Source organism: Eschscholzia californica, unplaced genomic scaffold (assembly GCF_041429995.1).
Source record: "Eschscholzia californica isolate CP2 unplaced genomic scaffold, dmEscCali1.0.p SCAF_3, whole genome shotgun sequence".
In the NCBI taxonomy this organism is placed as follows: Eukaryota; Viridiplantae; Streptophyta; class Magnoliopsida; order Ranunculales; family Papaveraceae; genus Eschscholzia; species Eschscholzia californica.
Window position 1 is genome coordinate 28,967,937 of NW_028238420.1, and position 17,094 is coordinate 28,985,030.

General features: G+C 37.5%; 1 protein-coding gene across 3 annotated transcripts; it reads right to left on the reverse strand.

The window, feature by feature from the left end:
• Positions 1 to 8,532, reverse strand: NMNAT (nicotinate/nicotinamide mononucleotide adenyltransferase). Of its 3 annotated transcripts, none has more exons than XM_086670205.1 (11): positions 8,201 to 8,532; positions 7,504 to 8,102; positions 3,983 to 4,095; positions 3,632 to 3,705; positions 3,431 to 3,516; positions 1,770 to 1,853; positions 1,149 to 1,233; positions 962 to 1,041; positions 653 to 754; positions 297 to 355; positions 1 to 197 (listed from the first exon to the last, which is right to left on the reverse strand). In XM_086670205.1, exons 3-11 carry the CDS (start codon positions 4,057 to 4,059, stop codon positions 107 to 109), a joined length of 738 nt encoding a protein of 245 aa, XP_086526331.1. In that variant the 5' UTR covers positions 4,060 to 4,095; positions 7,504 to 8,102; positions 8,201 to 8,532; the 3' UTR covers positions 1 to 106. The 3 variants fall into 3 exon arrangements, with proteins under 3 accessions (XP_086526331.1, XP_086526332.1, XP_086526333.1); XM_086670206.1 differs by lacking the exon at positions 8,201 to 8,532 and having other exon boundaries at positions 7,504 to 7,606; positions 7,745 to 7,893; XM_086670207.1 differs by lacking the exons at positions 7,504 to 8,102; positions 8,201 to 8,532 and adding an exon at positions 4,454 to 4,552.
• Between the last annotated feature and the right edge of the window lie 8,562 nt (positions 8,533 to 17,094).

Here is a 17,094-nt window from a genome sequence, read left to right on the forward strand (position 1 = left end):
TTGATAAAGAAGATTTTGCAGCATACCTAATAACAAATACTCTCCACATTGTTACAAATAATTTTACAATTTGATATCCCTGAAAGGACTAGTTTTACAAGCAAATTTAATTTAAGTAAAGACGATGTCGTTTGATATAATCAATCACTTCATCTGCAGTCAAATATTTTATCGATAATCCTTTTGAAATGCACTCCCTGAAATGAAAAACAACAAAAAGATTCAATCTCTACAATATTCTACTAATCGGGACAGCTTTACTATATAAATTTGTGAACATATAGAGGGAGATTTACCTTACTCTTGTAGAACTAATTTGGTTTGTTATCAGTTCATCTACAACTTTGATATTACTCTGAAAAAAAAAATTTAATTATATTTCATGTTTCAGAAATCACGAGATGGATGGAGATGGACACACTTGGACCAGCAGACACGATCCAAATCCAAACAGATTATCGAATAGGCAACTTAAAAATCTATACAATCCAAATAATCTGGCTACTCCACTAATGGTTCTCCTTAGTGAGGTTTAATTTTTCCGGACTTCTACAAATTAGGCATGGGTCAATCTATCCATTAGACAGGTCCAGGATAAAGCTTGAAAAAAAGTAAATATCCAAAGAAAAGGATGGGGAAACGATCTTATTACCTTAAATTCATTCAAAATGTTATTCGCTGAGATTATTTTCTCAATATCTGCGCTTTCTCTGTGAATACACACGATGCCATAATCTTTACATATAGCCCTGACCTGAAAAATTATATACTCTTCCCTTTTCAGTCGAGATCTCTCAGATAGAGAAATGAATACTAAAAACCAATAACCACAAAGAAATTATATTCTTTTCTTGTTTTTGTTTCTCCATAGCGGACCAGGACCCACCTTAGATGTTCCAGAAAAGAGCTGAGGACAGAAACAAAGCCAGAACTTTGTAGAACATCTACGCGAAGACTATACCTGCTCGGGAATCCACGCTCCGGGAGTGTTGAAAGATTCAAGTAGATCAGAACCACAAACAAGCATGACCTTCAAGAACTCTGTAAGTAAAAAAGAAAGAACCAATTTCTGCTTAGAATAAACTGTGAATGTCAAACAGGAATCAATTGTTACATCGTCTCAACTGCAGAGAAACAGTAGAGTTTACCTGCAGGAATCGATGCGCTTTCGCAAAGGCAGCTCTTTATCCTAGCCAAAACTGTTAAACTACGCTGAAAGCTACTTTGTTTTGCCTACAAATGTATTTAGCATCATTCCAAAGTTATCGAATGATATGCAAATAATGTGTCACAGAGCACATTAACCTAACAATTTAAAGTTATTTATAGGGACCTACTAATGTTAAACAAGTTCTCATGCAGGTTCTCGGGTCGATACGTAGTTCAAATACTATGAAATTATCTGATGCAGTGACACCCAGTCAGCATTGTCACATAAAGGTTTGATTTGTACCTTTATAGCCTTATGAACCCCAAAGTTCCCATGCTTATGCGTCACAAGTCAAGAAGTTTCAAAATCAGTATTACTCACTTAATACCCGAAAAAATTCATCCATCATTGGCTAATCTTAGTTTTCAATTGTTCTCAATCTCTAGCATCAAAGGTAAAACCTTCAAAAAGGTGTGAAAGAAGCACAAACAACAAACCCGTAACAAGAAACTTAACCCAGTCACATGTAGTAAGTCAGAAAGATGCATCATACAAACAATAGTTGAACAAGAATCCATGATAAAACAAAACATTCAATTTATTAGTTGTTCAGTTTTACCTCCCATTGATCAACCATTACAAATGATGAGCTCCTACAGGCAAGATCACACAACTCAACTCGATGTTCAGCAGATATGAGCCCCTGCAAAAATGATTAATACTTAAATTGTAGATTTGGCTATCAATATGCAAATATGAAGGCAAAATATAATAATTTTCTACCAATCTAATGATTCAAATTTTCTAAAATCTTTGTATCTCAATGGTCACAAAATACAGAAAGAGAATATTTTCAGTCAGGGTTATACTTTTGGGCCAAGAGATAAGAAAAATATGGACAGCTTTATGTCATGTAGAGATTTTCTTTTGAATTGACAGGCTATGTTCATGTTAACATAAATTTCTTATTCTATTAGTTGGGGTGCTTGATTAGCTATATAATAGGCCGGCAGCCCGACACTTTGGTGGGCTAGGCCGTCAAATATTTAGTGAACATTAGGGGTGGGAATCGAGCCGTGTCGGGGACCAGGGGCTTACTCCCTCGCCGGCTCGGGTAGGTTGGGCGCTGGAATTTTATTTCCATTAAGGTCATCGGGCGGGCTTGGCCGGGTAATTTTTTAATCCTAGTTTCCAGAACCCGTCCAAAACCGTCAAATCTTTTGGGTTTATTGGGCATCGGGTGGTTCGGGTTTGGGTTTACACTATCCAAAAGGAGGGCACCTTTACGCGTTTCTCAAGAGAACGACTCCTTCAGACGCTATCGATATGAGTGCATCAATACCAAGGTCCAGTGGGTCACTTGAGCTTAATGAAATTTTGAGAAACTCGACCACTATATGAAGGTCATCCAAACATGTGTTTTGTCTTTACGATGTGGGATTAAACCGCTTTTACTCTCTCTCTCTATTCTTGATAGGACGGACATGAATAAGCAAATGATGTCGAACAAATACTGTAGCACTTCAAAACCCGGCCTGCTTATCTCATCGAGTTGGACCCTCCTTCAGGTCTCATGGGTTCATGAGCTCTAATGGACTTGGGTTTCCATGACGGGTTCTGGTTATCAAATTTTTCCAGCCATTAATGAACATCACATAACGTTATAAAAGGATGACTATGCATCAGATGTCCAAAAAAAATTTCTCCTTTGAATGTTGGGTGAGGACACTGAGAACCAATGTTTTAAATATCAGTCAAGGTGAAGCGTTGAATCGACTTGGTGCCTTCTTGCCTTGAGGCGTACGCCTTTTTCATTGCAGCAAAACGTATGCACTTACTACGTGAGGCGTACAACTTGATGCAAAACCCCTCAAGGTGTCGAAGGCGTAAGCCTCACAAAATGGGCATGTTTGTAACAAGAAGATATTTGCACCTGTCTCCATAGCTTTGTTTTCAATGTCATCAAGTTTCTTGTCTTGTTGTGGGGATTTTTTCAATGAAAAGTCAATCCTTTTGAGCGCTTTGGGCTTAGGGGTTTATGCCAGCATGAGACATCAAAAATATTTTTATCTTTGTGTATTTAAGGTTAAGACTTCAGATTATTATAGCGAGGGAAAAGGTATTTTATGTGATCTTTCTATAAACAATTTGGTGATTAAAAAAATAACTTAAGCCTTTTATGCATCGACGTGTAAGCCTCCAGGTGCCGTTTGGCATCTGAAGAGCCTACAGCCTTCAGGCGGAGAAACGTTGCTTAAAACATTGTTGAGAGCCACTCACCTTCTTTTTGTATGCATCATTCACAGGTGACATGTAGCCCCCAATAACACAACAACCCTCTGAACTCAAAGCATCTCTTGCCAGTTCTAAGCAAGAAAGTAGAAACTTATCATGTTAGTCAGATATTACAAGAAGTAGACAGAGAAACACTACAAAGCTATATAATAAATGAATAAGAAATGTGAACACATCGTGGCTTACCAAACATACGCAAATGCATATATGTAGGAGGATTGAAACTTCCCGTAGCTACTAAAACAACAAAAGTTTGTTCCCTACATTACCAAGAAATAATAATGAAAAGAAACATACAAACGAATACATCTTCATAGAAAAATTCAACATCTCTATAGTGGTAGTTTAAAATGAAAATCCGTGGATACAACACGTAATATAGTACTCAATCATTATAAACTAAAAGAGATTTGTATGGTATTAGACACCAAAATAATTCCTCGACGAATCGAAGAAAAGTTGAAAAAAATAGTTTCGGAATGAGAACAGAAAAACTAAATCGGTGCAATCAAAAGCAAACCAAACTAAAATACTCACCTAGCTACAGCATCTGATGAGGTAAGAGGAGTAATATAGTCCAGAGATAACTTATCCAAGGGCAATGGAACATCCATAACTACTTCTGTACAAAGAGATTGTGTAGCCAGAATCTGTAAAGATATGAAACATAAACATATTTGTATAATAGGAGATAGAAAGATAGAGAAGAGAATAGGTGTTAAGAAAGTTATGATAATTAGTGATGAGCAAAGATTCATCATTCACCACACCGATCGAACAAAACCTCAAACATATCCCCTCACTTCTTCCTAACAGATTAAAGATTCGAATAAGGAAAATTTCTATATACTGAAACTACTTCTTTCAAGATTATCAGATTGAAGATGAAAAATATCACAAATAAATCAGATAGGAACTTTTTTACAATAAATAGGTAGAAACTTCAGAGATAATTTGACAAGAATTTAACCATACACTCAAAAGGGGAAAAAGTATTGGAATTCTAACCCGAATTGTTGTGATCAAAAAACAGATCCAGAATGAGAAGTCTTAGCTTCTTTTTCTCCTTCTCTTCCTTTTCCCACTCGTTTTTCCTCTCAAACTCACATTCTTTTTCTTTTTTCTGTTAATTCCAATTTGGCCTCCAATTTGTGATCAATTGGAAAATTTTGGTGCCCATATTTACCTAGCATTCTAAGTTGGCCCCAAAACCATATATTTCTAGACAAAACCCTAGCGAATGTTTTTAAAAAAACGTTTCTCAGTCTCAAGGTGGTTTACTCCCAAAAATAAAAACGCCACCTTAAGGCGTATGCCCGGATGCGTAAAAGGCGAACACTAATTCTTTTAGAAAAATAAATGATACCACATTTATGTGCAAGGATAAGATAATGTAGTCTTTCTCACTTTGGTACAATAATATAAAGACTTATTTGTTTAAGAAACAAGAAAAATAGACCGCCTTGCTCCAAAGCGTATGCATCTACCGAATTTTAAAACATTGATCATAACAATTGATTATTTTCTTTCCTTTTGTACCCCTTTCCGAAGAGTATTTCCTCTTATCCTTTCTCTCTTCCTGCGTCGGAATGAATATCGTCCGTAGACAGTTGGCTGGCCATATGGCGGCGATTTTCACCATAGACTAAAAAAGAAAATCACCTCTTCTCCCTCTCTCCTTCCACCACCGCCATTTCCTTCAGCACTTTCATAAAGCTTACAAGAGAAAGAAAAGAAGAACGCTCTTCGCCCTCCAATACTGTTTCATAGTTTGGTTACTGCTTTTTCTTTTTGCAAAATTTGAATGAATATATTAAATAAAAACTATGTACAGATAATGTGAATACAAAAGAAGGGACTTGTTACATAATCCAAGCCTCCCAATTTACTACCATATCTATGTAAGATATGTTGCTGCACTCCTTTATAACCCTGGACCATGCATAAATAGTCCCTTTAATATCTTCTATATCTACTCTGCTATTACTATTCATTCCTTTAAAGAGTTTGTTATTTCTGTCTTTCCATAAGTTCCATAAAACTGCAGCCGGGATGATTCTCCAAATCCTCTTCCTATTCTTCCTGACTTTGATGCCCTCCCATTGCTCTAATGGGTCAGCAATGTTGTTAGGGATGAACCAACTGAGCTTCAGGAAAGAGATAAAATTAGCCCATAAGCTTGAAGCAACTTGGCAGTGCAGAAATTAGAGATTGATGGATTCCTCGACTTGTTTGCATTAAATGCACCGATTCACAAGAATTATTCCTCTTCTTTTAAGATGATACACTGTGGGTAGCCACTGAAGAGTTGCCGCCGACACTGTAAAACTGATTCTGGGGGGATTGAAACTTTCCAGATCATCTTCACGGTATCTGGTCTTAATTGATCTTGCCTTTGATTTGATCTTCTATAAAAATTCCTTACATTGATCGTCTCATCCTCCCTTACTTTCAAAACTCTGCTATCAGATTGGGTCGTTGGCTTCTTTGTATCTGGAAGAGAATAGAAGTTCTGATACGCTCTGGACTTTCCAATCCTTTCAATTTCTGCGAAATTAGAGTTCCCAAGCTTCGTGTGAGGAGTTAAACATATGGTGCACAATTGCCTCTTTATTGATTGCAAGAAGGAAAAGAGAAATCTTTCACTAAGGCTCTGAGGTCCTGCCCACGAATCTCTCCAGAATCTAATTTTCTTGCCATCACCTAGGTTCCATTTAGTTAAATCCGAGTAATCTTCGATCCTATTCTGGATTCCCCTCCAAACACCACACCCTTTTACATTTTTATGTCTGGAAACCATCCATTCTTTCATGTCTTCCCCATACTTCTCTTTAATCACATTTGCCATAGCTTTTCATCTTCATATTCAAATCTCCAGAGCCATTTAGATAAGAGAGCTTTGTTCATACCCTTGAGGTCCTTAACCCCAAGCCCTCCCTGACCTATGTCGCGACAAATGCTTATCCAAGACACCCAATGCACATCTTTTTTCTCCAATGTCTTCATAGTTTGGTTACTGCTTTTCTCACTTATCCACCAGCTACATTTTTCTTTTTATGAATTTCAGACCCTGATGTCAGAAATTCCACCCAATTCTCCTCTAATCTAAGTTCAGTTCAACATGGAAGATAAGACTCTCAATAAAGCTGCCTTTTGCAACTACTGCCTCGTCTCAATCATCTTCTTCCCTAGTTTCATGGATACAGGAAACCCCAGATGGTGATCAGTTTCAAACTACACGACGACAAGGTATGTGATTCTAGGGTTGGAGATTGCATTTTTCCGAGTTTAGTGAAGCAAACTGGTACCAAGCACAGCCACTTGTGAGGTATTCTTTGACTCCAATTAAATTTAGGGTGTTAGTTGAGTCAACCATGGGTAATTTATCTGACAGATTTAAATTTTCTACGACCTACGTTACTAGGATCAAAATCAGCTTACAGCTCAGGCAATTATAATAACAATGATAGGAAAGGCGGAAAGTTAGACCTACCCGAGAGTTAAAACACACGTGGGTTTTGAATCTGAAATGGTGCATGGTTGGGGGAATGGATTTGTTTACAAAAAACTATTTCTGTGTCCTTAGACTAAGCTCGAATTGGAGTACCGTCCCTTAAGTTTAATTCCATATCGCCCCAAATAAACCCCGAGCATCCATTAGTCTCCTTCCTGGTTTTTCTGCCTTCTCCTTCATCAAAGAAAACTATAATCATGGTCTAGACAAACACTCATTCTTGTTAAACTACCCATAATTTCGGTTTAGAATCATAATCTAAAAGACTTGAACCACTACAAAAAAAAGTTAATTGGAAATTTTAGTTCTTTTAGATAGATGTGTATATTTCTTACCAAACAATGTTGTCATGAATACAAAATTCAAATATGAGCAATCCAAATTGAAGCTTGAGAGCTTCCAATCCAGAGAAGACGATAGCAGAAAACTGATCTAATCAAGTTCAGAGGATGAGAGATTTCTATTGACTCAAATGACTAACATTGAAAGAACTAAAATACATTGAAACGAAAATAAAATGCGAACAAAACTCTATGATTCGTACCTTACACTCTGATCTTTGCTTCCAAATGGGTGGATTTCTTAGCCAAATACTTGTAATGGAAACCCTTCCGATGATTTCAGCTTCAAACGACCTAAAATTTGAGCTGAAAGATGAAAAAAAACCTAAGATTCGTACCTTACTTTCGACCAAAAAATTACTCGATTTTGGTTTCGAAATTGGTATATGATTCAAATAATCACTTGGAAGCGGTAACCCTTGGAAAATTTGAGCTCAAAGATACCTATTTCACGCAAAGATTGATGGTAAAGCCATTGATTTTTGTGAGAACTTCTCTCTCTCGGTTCAGTAGCATTTGTAGAGGGAGAAACGACTGGAAATCGAGTTTGGGATTTTGAGACGGGTTCGTTTTGCTCTTGACCGTTGATCCACGTCAGACAAACCAGAGTAGGGGTGGGATTTTGGCTCGTGCCCCGTACCCGCCCAGGTCACAAGGGTCTGCCGATGCCCAGTGACCGAGCTGGTAAAAACCCGCCTAACCGACAGATGTTGAGTGGACGGACGCGGACAAGGGGGCCTAACCAATGTACCGCCCGAATCCGCTTATTTAGGTTGTCTGCTTACCCGTTCGTAATACTCACCTATAATAAATATGAATTATTAAATGTTAGAATAAGATGGTAGTGTTAGATTAGATTAAGCTACGACATATAACCCTAGAAATCAGAAAAAGTCCAACCCTTTTCTTTCCTCTTCTCTTCGACTCTCTTCTACTCATGTCTCTTCTAGTTCTCAATGGCGAAATCCTAACCCATAATCATAATAGATGCTTCCCTCTCTTTTGATTTATCTCTGAGAAGTTTCTTTCTAACTGATGATCCTTTATCTCGGTGCTTTTAATTTGTTGTTATTATTTAAGTTAATGAACTTAGTGGCTTTTATTTTTTGACAAATTACAATGTACACCTCAAAAGCAACGTGTCAATTGTGAAATAGAGATATCTCAAGAGGACACCCTAAAAATAAAACGTCCTCTGGAGATATCTCTAATTGTCTAACTCATCGCTATCTAAATTTGAACCAATAAAAATCAAATATTTTGTTATATGTAAGTGGTTGCCTAAAGACCAAAACATCTTTTGGGTGCCTTTGGAAGTGTCTATTGCCAATTTTTTTTTTACAAAGAAGATAAGACTTCATTAATTTGTCTCACTAAGGAGATACGTTATAACTTATTCGGGAACAACCGAAGAATCCCAAAAACCTGAAATGTTATGCTTGAGCACATAAGAAGCAAAGATATGAGGAGGAGAGTTACATTCCCTAATGCAGTGGCTAAACAATGCCGATTGAAGAAAGGTACATTTGTGGTTAATATCACTGATAAGAGGACGGAGTCGCCAAGGTGTGTCGGCTGAATGACGTGAAATACCTTGGATAACTGTTTCAGCATCTCCTTCAATAATAACTCTGCTGAAGCGATAATGTATGGCAAGGTCAATTCCAAATAAGAAAGCTTGAGCTTCTGCCAATTCACTTGAATGTTCATTTAGAATCTTTGAAGCAATGGCCAGAATGGTACCGTTTTGGTCTCGTGCGACTGCTGCACTTGATGATCCTGAAGTTGTATAGCTTGCGTCTACATTAATTTTTATTTGAGTGGGTGGGGGTCCCAATACTGTGGAGACGCTGAATAGTTGAAGGTACCGAATTCGTAGTGGACTGAGTACAGGGAAGACATTGATGCAAGTCAAAATGAAAACGGGCATGAATCGAATCACATGAAGGAGCCTTATTGTTGAATACCACATCATTCCGATCTTTCCAGATGTTCCACATGAGAATACAACCTTTGGAAAATGTGAGAGAGTTTTCGTTTTGGCGTAGCCAAGAGGACAAGATCATCTCTATTTGTACCTGGGTCTGAGAAGGGATAGGAATCTGGTTTGCTACGAATAAACCTTGATATACCGGACACTGAAAAAGAAGATGAAGTATTGTCGCTACTTGACAATTACAACAGGGGCATATAGGATGAATTGTTGTGACATATTTACTGATATTTGATAATACAGGTAATCCATTTCTTAGCTACTTCCATATAAATGTTTTGATTTTTGGGGAAAGCGAAGGATGGAGCCGCAATTTCTTCCACTCGAAAGTAGGTTCTCCTGAGGGAATCGATGTTTCAAGTAGCGCACTTTTGTAATAATTTTGTAGTAAATCTCCATGTTTAGTATTTGTCCAGATAAAGGCATCATGTAGGTCACTCTGAGGTACATGGTTAGATATATAAAATCTTGAATACTATATCTGCGGCGAAGAATTCCAACAACAAAGGAAAATCCTATGTCTTAGTATTTGGTAAATATAGATCTTTTACCTTGATAATTCAATCTGGTCAAGAATTAGGTGTATGAAGAAGAAATGAATCCAAGTCAGGAATCCAGGGATTTAAAAATATATTAATAGATGTTCCATCTCCTACAGACCAAAGACAATTGAGACGAAGAATTTGCCGGGTTGCTAACATACCCTTCCCCGTCATAGAGGCTTTTGGATTTGGTGAAGAATTCCAGAAGTTTCCTGTTCGTAAATATTTAGAGGTCAGTATCTTAGCCCAAGAAGATTCCAGATTAGATAAGTATCACCATGCCAATTTAGCCAATAATGATTGATACCCATTCTAAATTCCTGAAGCCGTATCCTCCTTCTAACTTTGGTCTATGAAAATGTTGCCAGTTGATGAAGTGCAACTTACGGATAGAAGTATCGTGCCCCACCAAAAGTTCCTCTCAATCCTTCTCCATTTGATTAATAACACCCTTCGGGATGGGAGAAGTACTCATAAAACAAATTGAAGTAGCAGAGAGAATTGACTGAATTAATATTCCTCGTCCCGCTTGAGAGATAAGTTTTTGTTTCCAACCTGCTAATTTTGTTGAGAACTTGTTTATGGGGAAGTCGTATGACATTAAATTTCGAGGAGACTTGAGAAGGTAATGGCCCAAGTATTTATCATCTGGTTGCATAATAAGGAATTGCAACTTTTGAGCACCTTCAACCTTTCGTTCTTCTGAGACACCTTTGCTGTAATGTATGGAAGATTTCATATAGTTGATTTGTTGTCCTGAGAACTCAGAGTATGAAGTGAGAAGGAGTTGAAGTTGATTGATATTGTTATCCGAATATGAACCAAATACGAAAGAATCATCTGCAAAGAGAAGATGAGTAATAGTAGGAGATGTTCTACTAAGTCTGATTCCTTCATAAAGTCCGTTGTATTCTGCCGATGAAATTAACGCAGAAAACCATTGTGAACACATAATGAAGAGATACGGAGAAAGTGGGCATCCTTGTCTAATTCCCCTCGACCCAAAAAAGTATGTTGAGGAACTCCATTAAGAAGAACTTGAAATGAGACTGAAGATATGCAGGCCATAATTAATCTTTCAGCAGGACCTGTAATACCAAATACTTGAAGAGTAGTCCTCAGAAATCTCCAATCAACCCGATCATATGCTTTTGCCATATCTAACTTAAGTGCAAAAGTGCCTTTTTTTTAAGTCGAATGGTGCATCGAATGGAAAATCTCTCTTTCCATAATTATGTTATCTGTAATCTGTCTGGACGGTACAAAAGCCGTCTGAAATTCTGCTATACGCTCTTCTAAGAAAGGCCGTATCCTATTTGCCAAAATTTTGGTGATTACCTTGTATAAAACATTACACAAAGCGATTGGCCTAAAGTCGGCTGCATATTCTGAATTGTGTGTTCTTTGGCACAGGTGTGATATATATGTATGATTCAGACCTTGTGGCAAAGATTGGGAGTCAAATACATTAGAGATAAGAGAACATACCTCTGATTTAATGATGGACCAACATTGTTTATAAAAATGAGAAGGAAACCCATCTGGTCCAGGCGATTTGAGAGCACCCATTTTGTTGATTACTTCATAAATTTCTTCTTCTGGCGGCGGGTTTGTGATGTGGCGTTTAAATTCCACATTTGGATCACTTAACTTAGATGAGTTAGTTCTTTTCGGGTTTTATTCCTAATTATTTATGAGTTTTTCTTGGTAGGTACCTTATTTGGATCAATTTGACGCTTATTTCGGAATAAAAGAGAGCATTTATCACATTTTCATCTCATATGAAAGAGACCGGAAAGAACCAGGGGTATTTTGGTAATTTTGTGAAACTCGGAGGTTAAATTGCAAGTGGAGTCAAGGGTGAGTCTGATGGTGAAAACTGAAGTAGAATCGGAGTTGGGACGAAAAAGTTACGGAAGAAAGAAGCCGAAGGACATTTTTGTCTTTTCTGAAAATTAGAGGAAGTAAAGACAATTATAAAGGCACCCAAAGCCCACGAGTCCGAAAAAGAATGACAAATAGAGATTTGATAAGCACCCCCTTGTTTTCCATGTTAAAGCCCAATAACTCCATAAGAAGAAAATAGGAATAATCTATAGGCAACCCTTTGTTTTTGAACAAAAGAAAGAGGGAAGTCTGAATGGGGTTATCTTCTCCATTAGGTTTCTAGGGTTTGTGATCATCTTCTCCATCTAAGAAGTTAGGGTTTGTAAGGAGATTCGGTTATATCTAGAGAGAGAGAGATGCTTCTTGGGCTATATAGACAGGGAGTTTAGAAGAACAAATCATCTCATATTTTTGGGGACGAAGCCGCTCGAGCTCAACTTGACAGAAATATTAGAGAGAGAGAAAGAGAGTGATGTAGAAATCGGCTTAGTGAGAGCAAACAGAGAGAAGAAATCACCATTATCATCTATAGTTTTCAATTTCTTCTTCTTGATTTCTGTTTTTTTTGTGAGAGAAACGAAAGATTGATAGAGAGAGAAAGAGGGATTGTAGAGAGGTTGAAAGAGATCAAATACAAACATTGATTATCATTTTCTGTATTCTTTTGTTTCTGTTTTAACTCTTTTAGTGAGAGAGAGGAAAAACAGAGAGAGTAATTTTATCTCCTTAATTCTTTCTCTAATTTTGCTTCTTTTAGTGAGAGGAAGAAGTGATTGTTTGTAGTGAGAGGAAGACAGAAACAAAGAGTGATTATCAGTCATAAAAGATAGATAAACAGACAGTAGAGAGAGAGATTTCAAGTGGGGAAGACGAGAAAATCCGTGGGAAAATAATTTTTCCACAGAGAAATTGTTTCCGAGAAGACGAGAAAATCGTGTTCCCTTAGAGCGCGTTTGGCTGCCAGACAGGAAAATCAGAAGGAAACCATTTCCATCGAGAGAAAAAAAAGTTATGTTTTCTTCCCTCTTTATCTCTTACTTTAGTTTCATTGATTCAATCTTGAATTCCATGATAACTATGATACCGGTATGTTTCGTATGTGAGTCAACAAATTCCTAGATCGAATAATTATATATTTTAAGTTTTTATTGGTTTTAATGAGGACATCTTCCGGACTTTAGACCATTCATGTGTATAAGCCCGAGTAATAAAAATAACTTGTTGACTCATAAGTTCACCTTTAGAGTTGTTACGTGGATAGATTCTGAACCCTTAGATCATCTCCCCATTTGAGTTCATCTTTTTATTTGTTTTAATCTTTTATTTATTTTATTTTTAATCACCAAAACAAAATTCCAAAAAAAACTGTGTTACTTCCAAGTCTTAGAATAGGTTTCACTTAGTCCCTGCGGATCGACCCGGTCTTACTAGATATTATTACTTGACACCCGTATACTTGCGGGTGGTGACATTTTAGGGTGACCTTTTAGGCCCATCATGTTTTTGGCGCCGCTGCCGGGGATAGGTTTAGTAGTTTGGATATTGTTTGTTTATTTTGTTCATTAGTTTAGTGTTACTTGTTAACTTAGACGTTTTTAGTTTCTTATCTTTTCTTGTTTCTCAGGTACCAATTTCAAAAAAAAAAAAGAACATAGGAGCGAAGGAAAAGAAAGAAATCGGAAGGGAGAACGAAGCGAGAGGAGCATTTGCTAGTATCGTATTCTATCTCTTTCTTACTTGTGTATGGTTGCTTGGATAGTTGCATTTATAACTTGTGTGTTAGTTCCTTGAACATTGTGAGATCATGACACGTGATTCTAACTGTTGGTCATTCCATGATGATGATGATGACCTTAATCTGAGGAGTTCCATCATTACCCGACCTGATATGACCTTAAGAGAATACCAACAGTTGCGTAGAACTGAGCTTAACCAACATGGTGTGACCCTAGGAGAGTACCGACGGATGAATGAGGGGAATAGGTCAGTTGAGCCTAATCGATCTGGTTAGACCTTAGGAGAGTACTGACAGATGTATAGAGATGGTCAGATTAGTGAGGGATATGGTCCGACACCAAATATGTATGAGAGACATTATAGTCCACACTATTCTGAGACCAATGACTTTAGAGGCGGGTATGATCCTAGTATGTACGGTGAGAATTATTATCAACAGTCTTCATTTAATTACACTTGTGAGCCTTATTATGAAGAGACTCTTGAAGATAGATCCCAATCAGAGTCTGAGAGCCTTAACTCAAAAGATAGAGATGCTTAAGTCACCGTCACTCGTCGACGAGGAAGGGGTTTCACCACCCCAAACTCAAGAGGGTACTATGTACGATGACGAGGGTAATACGTCTAACCCTAGTACTAGGTTTAATGTCGATGAACCTATTGAGAGGACCCAAGAGCCCGAACATATTGATGACCTTGTTTCATCTTTACCTCGACTTTTATCGTCTCATTATGATAGGACTCTACCAGACTTTGATGTTCAGGATGATGGCTCTATGAGCAAGTTTGAGGACGACACGATTATGAACTATTCGATTTTTGACACTTGTAAGGAGTCAGTCTTAGATGCAATTCTAGGAAGGTCTGATATTATAACTGACTGCGAGGCTCTAGATGTCTTTGAGGATATTGATGACGTAGTAATTAGGGACATGTTGGATAGTTTGTCAGACTATTTACCTAAGGAAACCATGGACCTTAACTTGGTTCCCGAGCATATTGCCTTACCCTTAGATTCTAGTTCGACTTTCCACATGATCTCAAACTCGGTTGTTGATCCCTTTTGAGACATTTTAGACGTCTTTCCGAAGACGTCTATGGACATAGTGGATATTCTTTCCACTAAGCTTCCAGATGATTTTTTGCCTTCGATTGATATATTGATCCTTCATGTGTATGTCGATCCTTTTGATGACTTCTTCGTTGGGGATGGCTTATTTTCTTTTATCGTCTCATGTGCACTTCATATTCTTTATCTTTTTGTGAGGCGATTAGCACCGGCTTATTGCTTTCTATGGGTTGGCCCCCAAAATTTTTGGGGACGAAGCCTCTCGAGCTCAACTTGATAGAAATATTAGAGAAAGAGAGTGATGTAGAAATCGGCTTAGTGAGAGCAAACAGAGAGAAGAAATCACCATTATCATCTATAGTTTTCACTTTCTTCTTCTTGATTTCTGTTTTTTTGTGAGAGAAAAGAAAGATTGATAGAAAAAGAAAGAGGGATTGTAGAGAGGTTGAAAGAGATCAAATACAAACATTGATTATCATTTTCTGTATTCTTTTGTTTCTGTTTTAACTCTTTTAGTGAGAGAGAGAGGAAAAACAGAGAGAGAGTAATTTTATCTCCTTAATTCTTTCTTTAATTTTACTTCTTTTAGTGAGAGGAAGAAGTGATTGTTAGTAGTGAGAGGAAGAGAGAAACATAGAGTGATTATCAGTAGTAAAAGAGAGATAAACAAACAGTAGAGAGAGAATTCAAGTGGAGAAGACGAGAAAATCCGTGGGAAAATAATTTTCCCACAGAGAAATTGTTTCCGAGAAGACGAGAAAATCGTGTTCCCTTAGGGCGCGTTTGGCTGCCAGACAAGAAAATCAGAAGGAAACCATTTCCAGCGAGAGAGAAAAAGTTATGTTTTCTTCCCTCTTTATCTCTTACTTTATTTTCATTGGTTTAATCTTGAATTCCATGATAACTATGATATCGGTATATTTTGTATGTGAGTCAACAAATTCCTAGATCGAATAATTATATATTTTAAGTTTTTAATGGTTTTAATGAAGACATCTTCCGGACTTTAGACCATTCATGTGTTTAAAGCTCGAGTAATAAAAATAAGGGTTATTTCCCAAATGGCCCCCAACTTTGTGACCAGCTTCCTGCCTGGCCCCCTACTTTAGCAATAATTCCCGTATGGCCCCTTTTTTCCGTTATCTGTAACTTTCCATTGAAATGATGTGGCAGAGAGAGAAAATGAGATGGAGGAGAGAGAGTAACGGAAAGTTAAAGATAATGGAAAAAGGGGGCCATACGGGAATTATTGCTAAAGTAGGGGGCCAGGCAGGAAGCTGGTCACAAAGTTGGGGGCCATTTGGGAAATAACCCTAAAACTAACTTGTTGACTCATAAGTTCACCTTTAGAGTTGTTCCGTGGATAGATACTGTACCCTTAGATCATCTCCCCATTTGAGTTAATTTTTTATTTGTTTTAATATTTTATTTATTTTATTTTTAATCACCAAAACAAAATTCCAAAAAAAATCGTGTTACTTCTAAGTCTTAGAATAGGTTTCACTTAGTCCCTGCGGATGGACCCGGTCTTACCGGATATTATTACTTGACGCTCGTATACTTGCGGGCGGTGACCTTTTAGGCCCATCAGTTTGCTAATGAGTTAACTGCCTCTATAGGGAATTTGATAAAAGAATCTCTGAGGTTTACAGGTGGAGAGGATATGTTATTACTAGCAGAGAAAATGGTGGAGAAATATGAAGTTAAGATCTGTCCCTTTTCACTTTCACTGGTGTGCCATTCATGAAGATTGTCTCGAAGGTGCAGTATTTTATTTTTACGCCTACAGTTGGAGATAGATCTATGAAATGCCTTTGTGTTTTTGTCCCCGTTATGAGTCCAAGCTTGTTTGGATCTCTGCTCTCAGTATTGCCTATTCATTGTCTCTAGTTGTTGTTGAAGATTAAGTTCAGCAGTGAGAAAAGACGAGTCGGGAGTTAGAGCTTGGATTTGAAGTAAACGCTGAGATATATTTTTCATCTTTTTTCTTATGTTTCCCACCTTTGCTCGACTCCAATGTTTTAAGTGATCACCTAATAGTTAACGCTTTAAAGTAGTCGTATGCTCAGAAGAGGACCATTGATTTCTGACTTGAGATAAGAATTCGGGATCTGAAGTCCATTGGGCCTCATAGAGGAACACTTTATGAGGTGTAGGAATTGGCCGATCAGTATTCAAATATAGGAGCGTGATTGCTATTATATCGAGGTAGATGATACACCCCAGAATAAGTGAACATGTTACACCAAGCCACATTACAAAGTGTCCGATTTAACCGTTCTCGAATTAAAGTTCTTAAACTTTGGCAATTGGACCATGTGTAAGCCGAACCAATGAAACCCAAATCAATAAGAACATTGTCATTAATAAAAGAACGGAAAAATTCTTGAAGGGGAATATAGTTAGACCCACCTATTTTTTCACTAGTACGAGTTACAACATTAAGATCTCCTATTAAGCAAGAAGCAACATTATTACATGATAAAGATGAAATAAAACACCAGAAAGACCGTCTTTGAGAAATAGCCGGCGGACCGTAGATGCAATGAAGAACCCACTAAGGTGT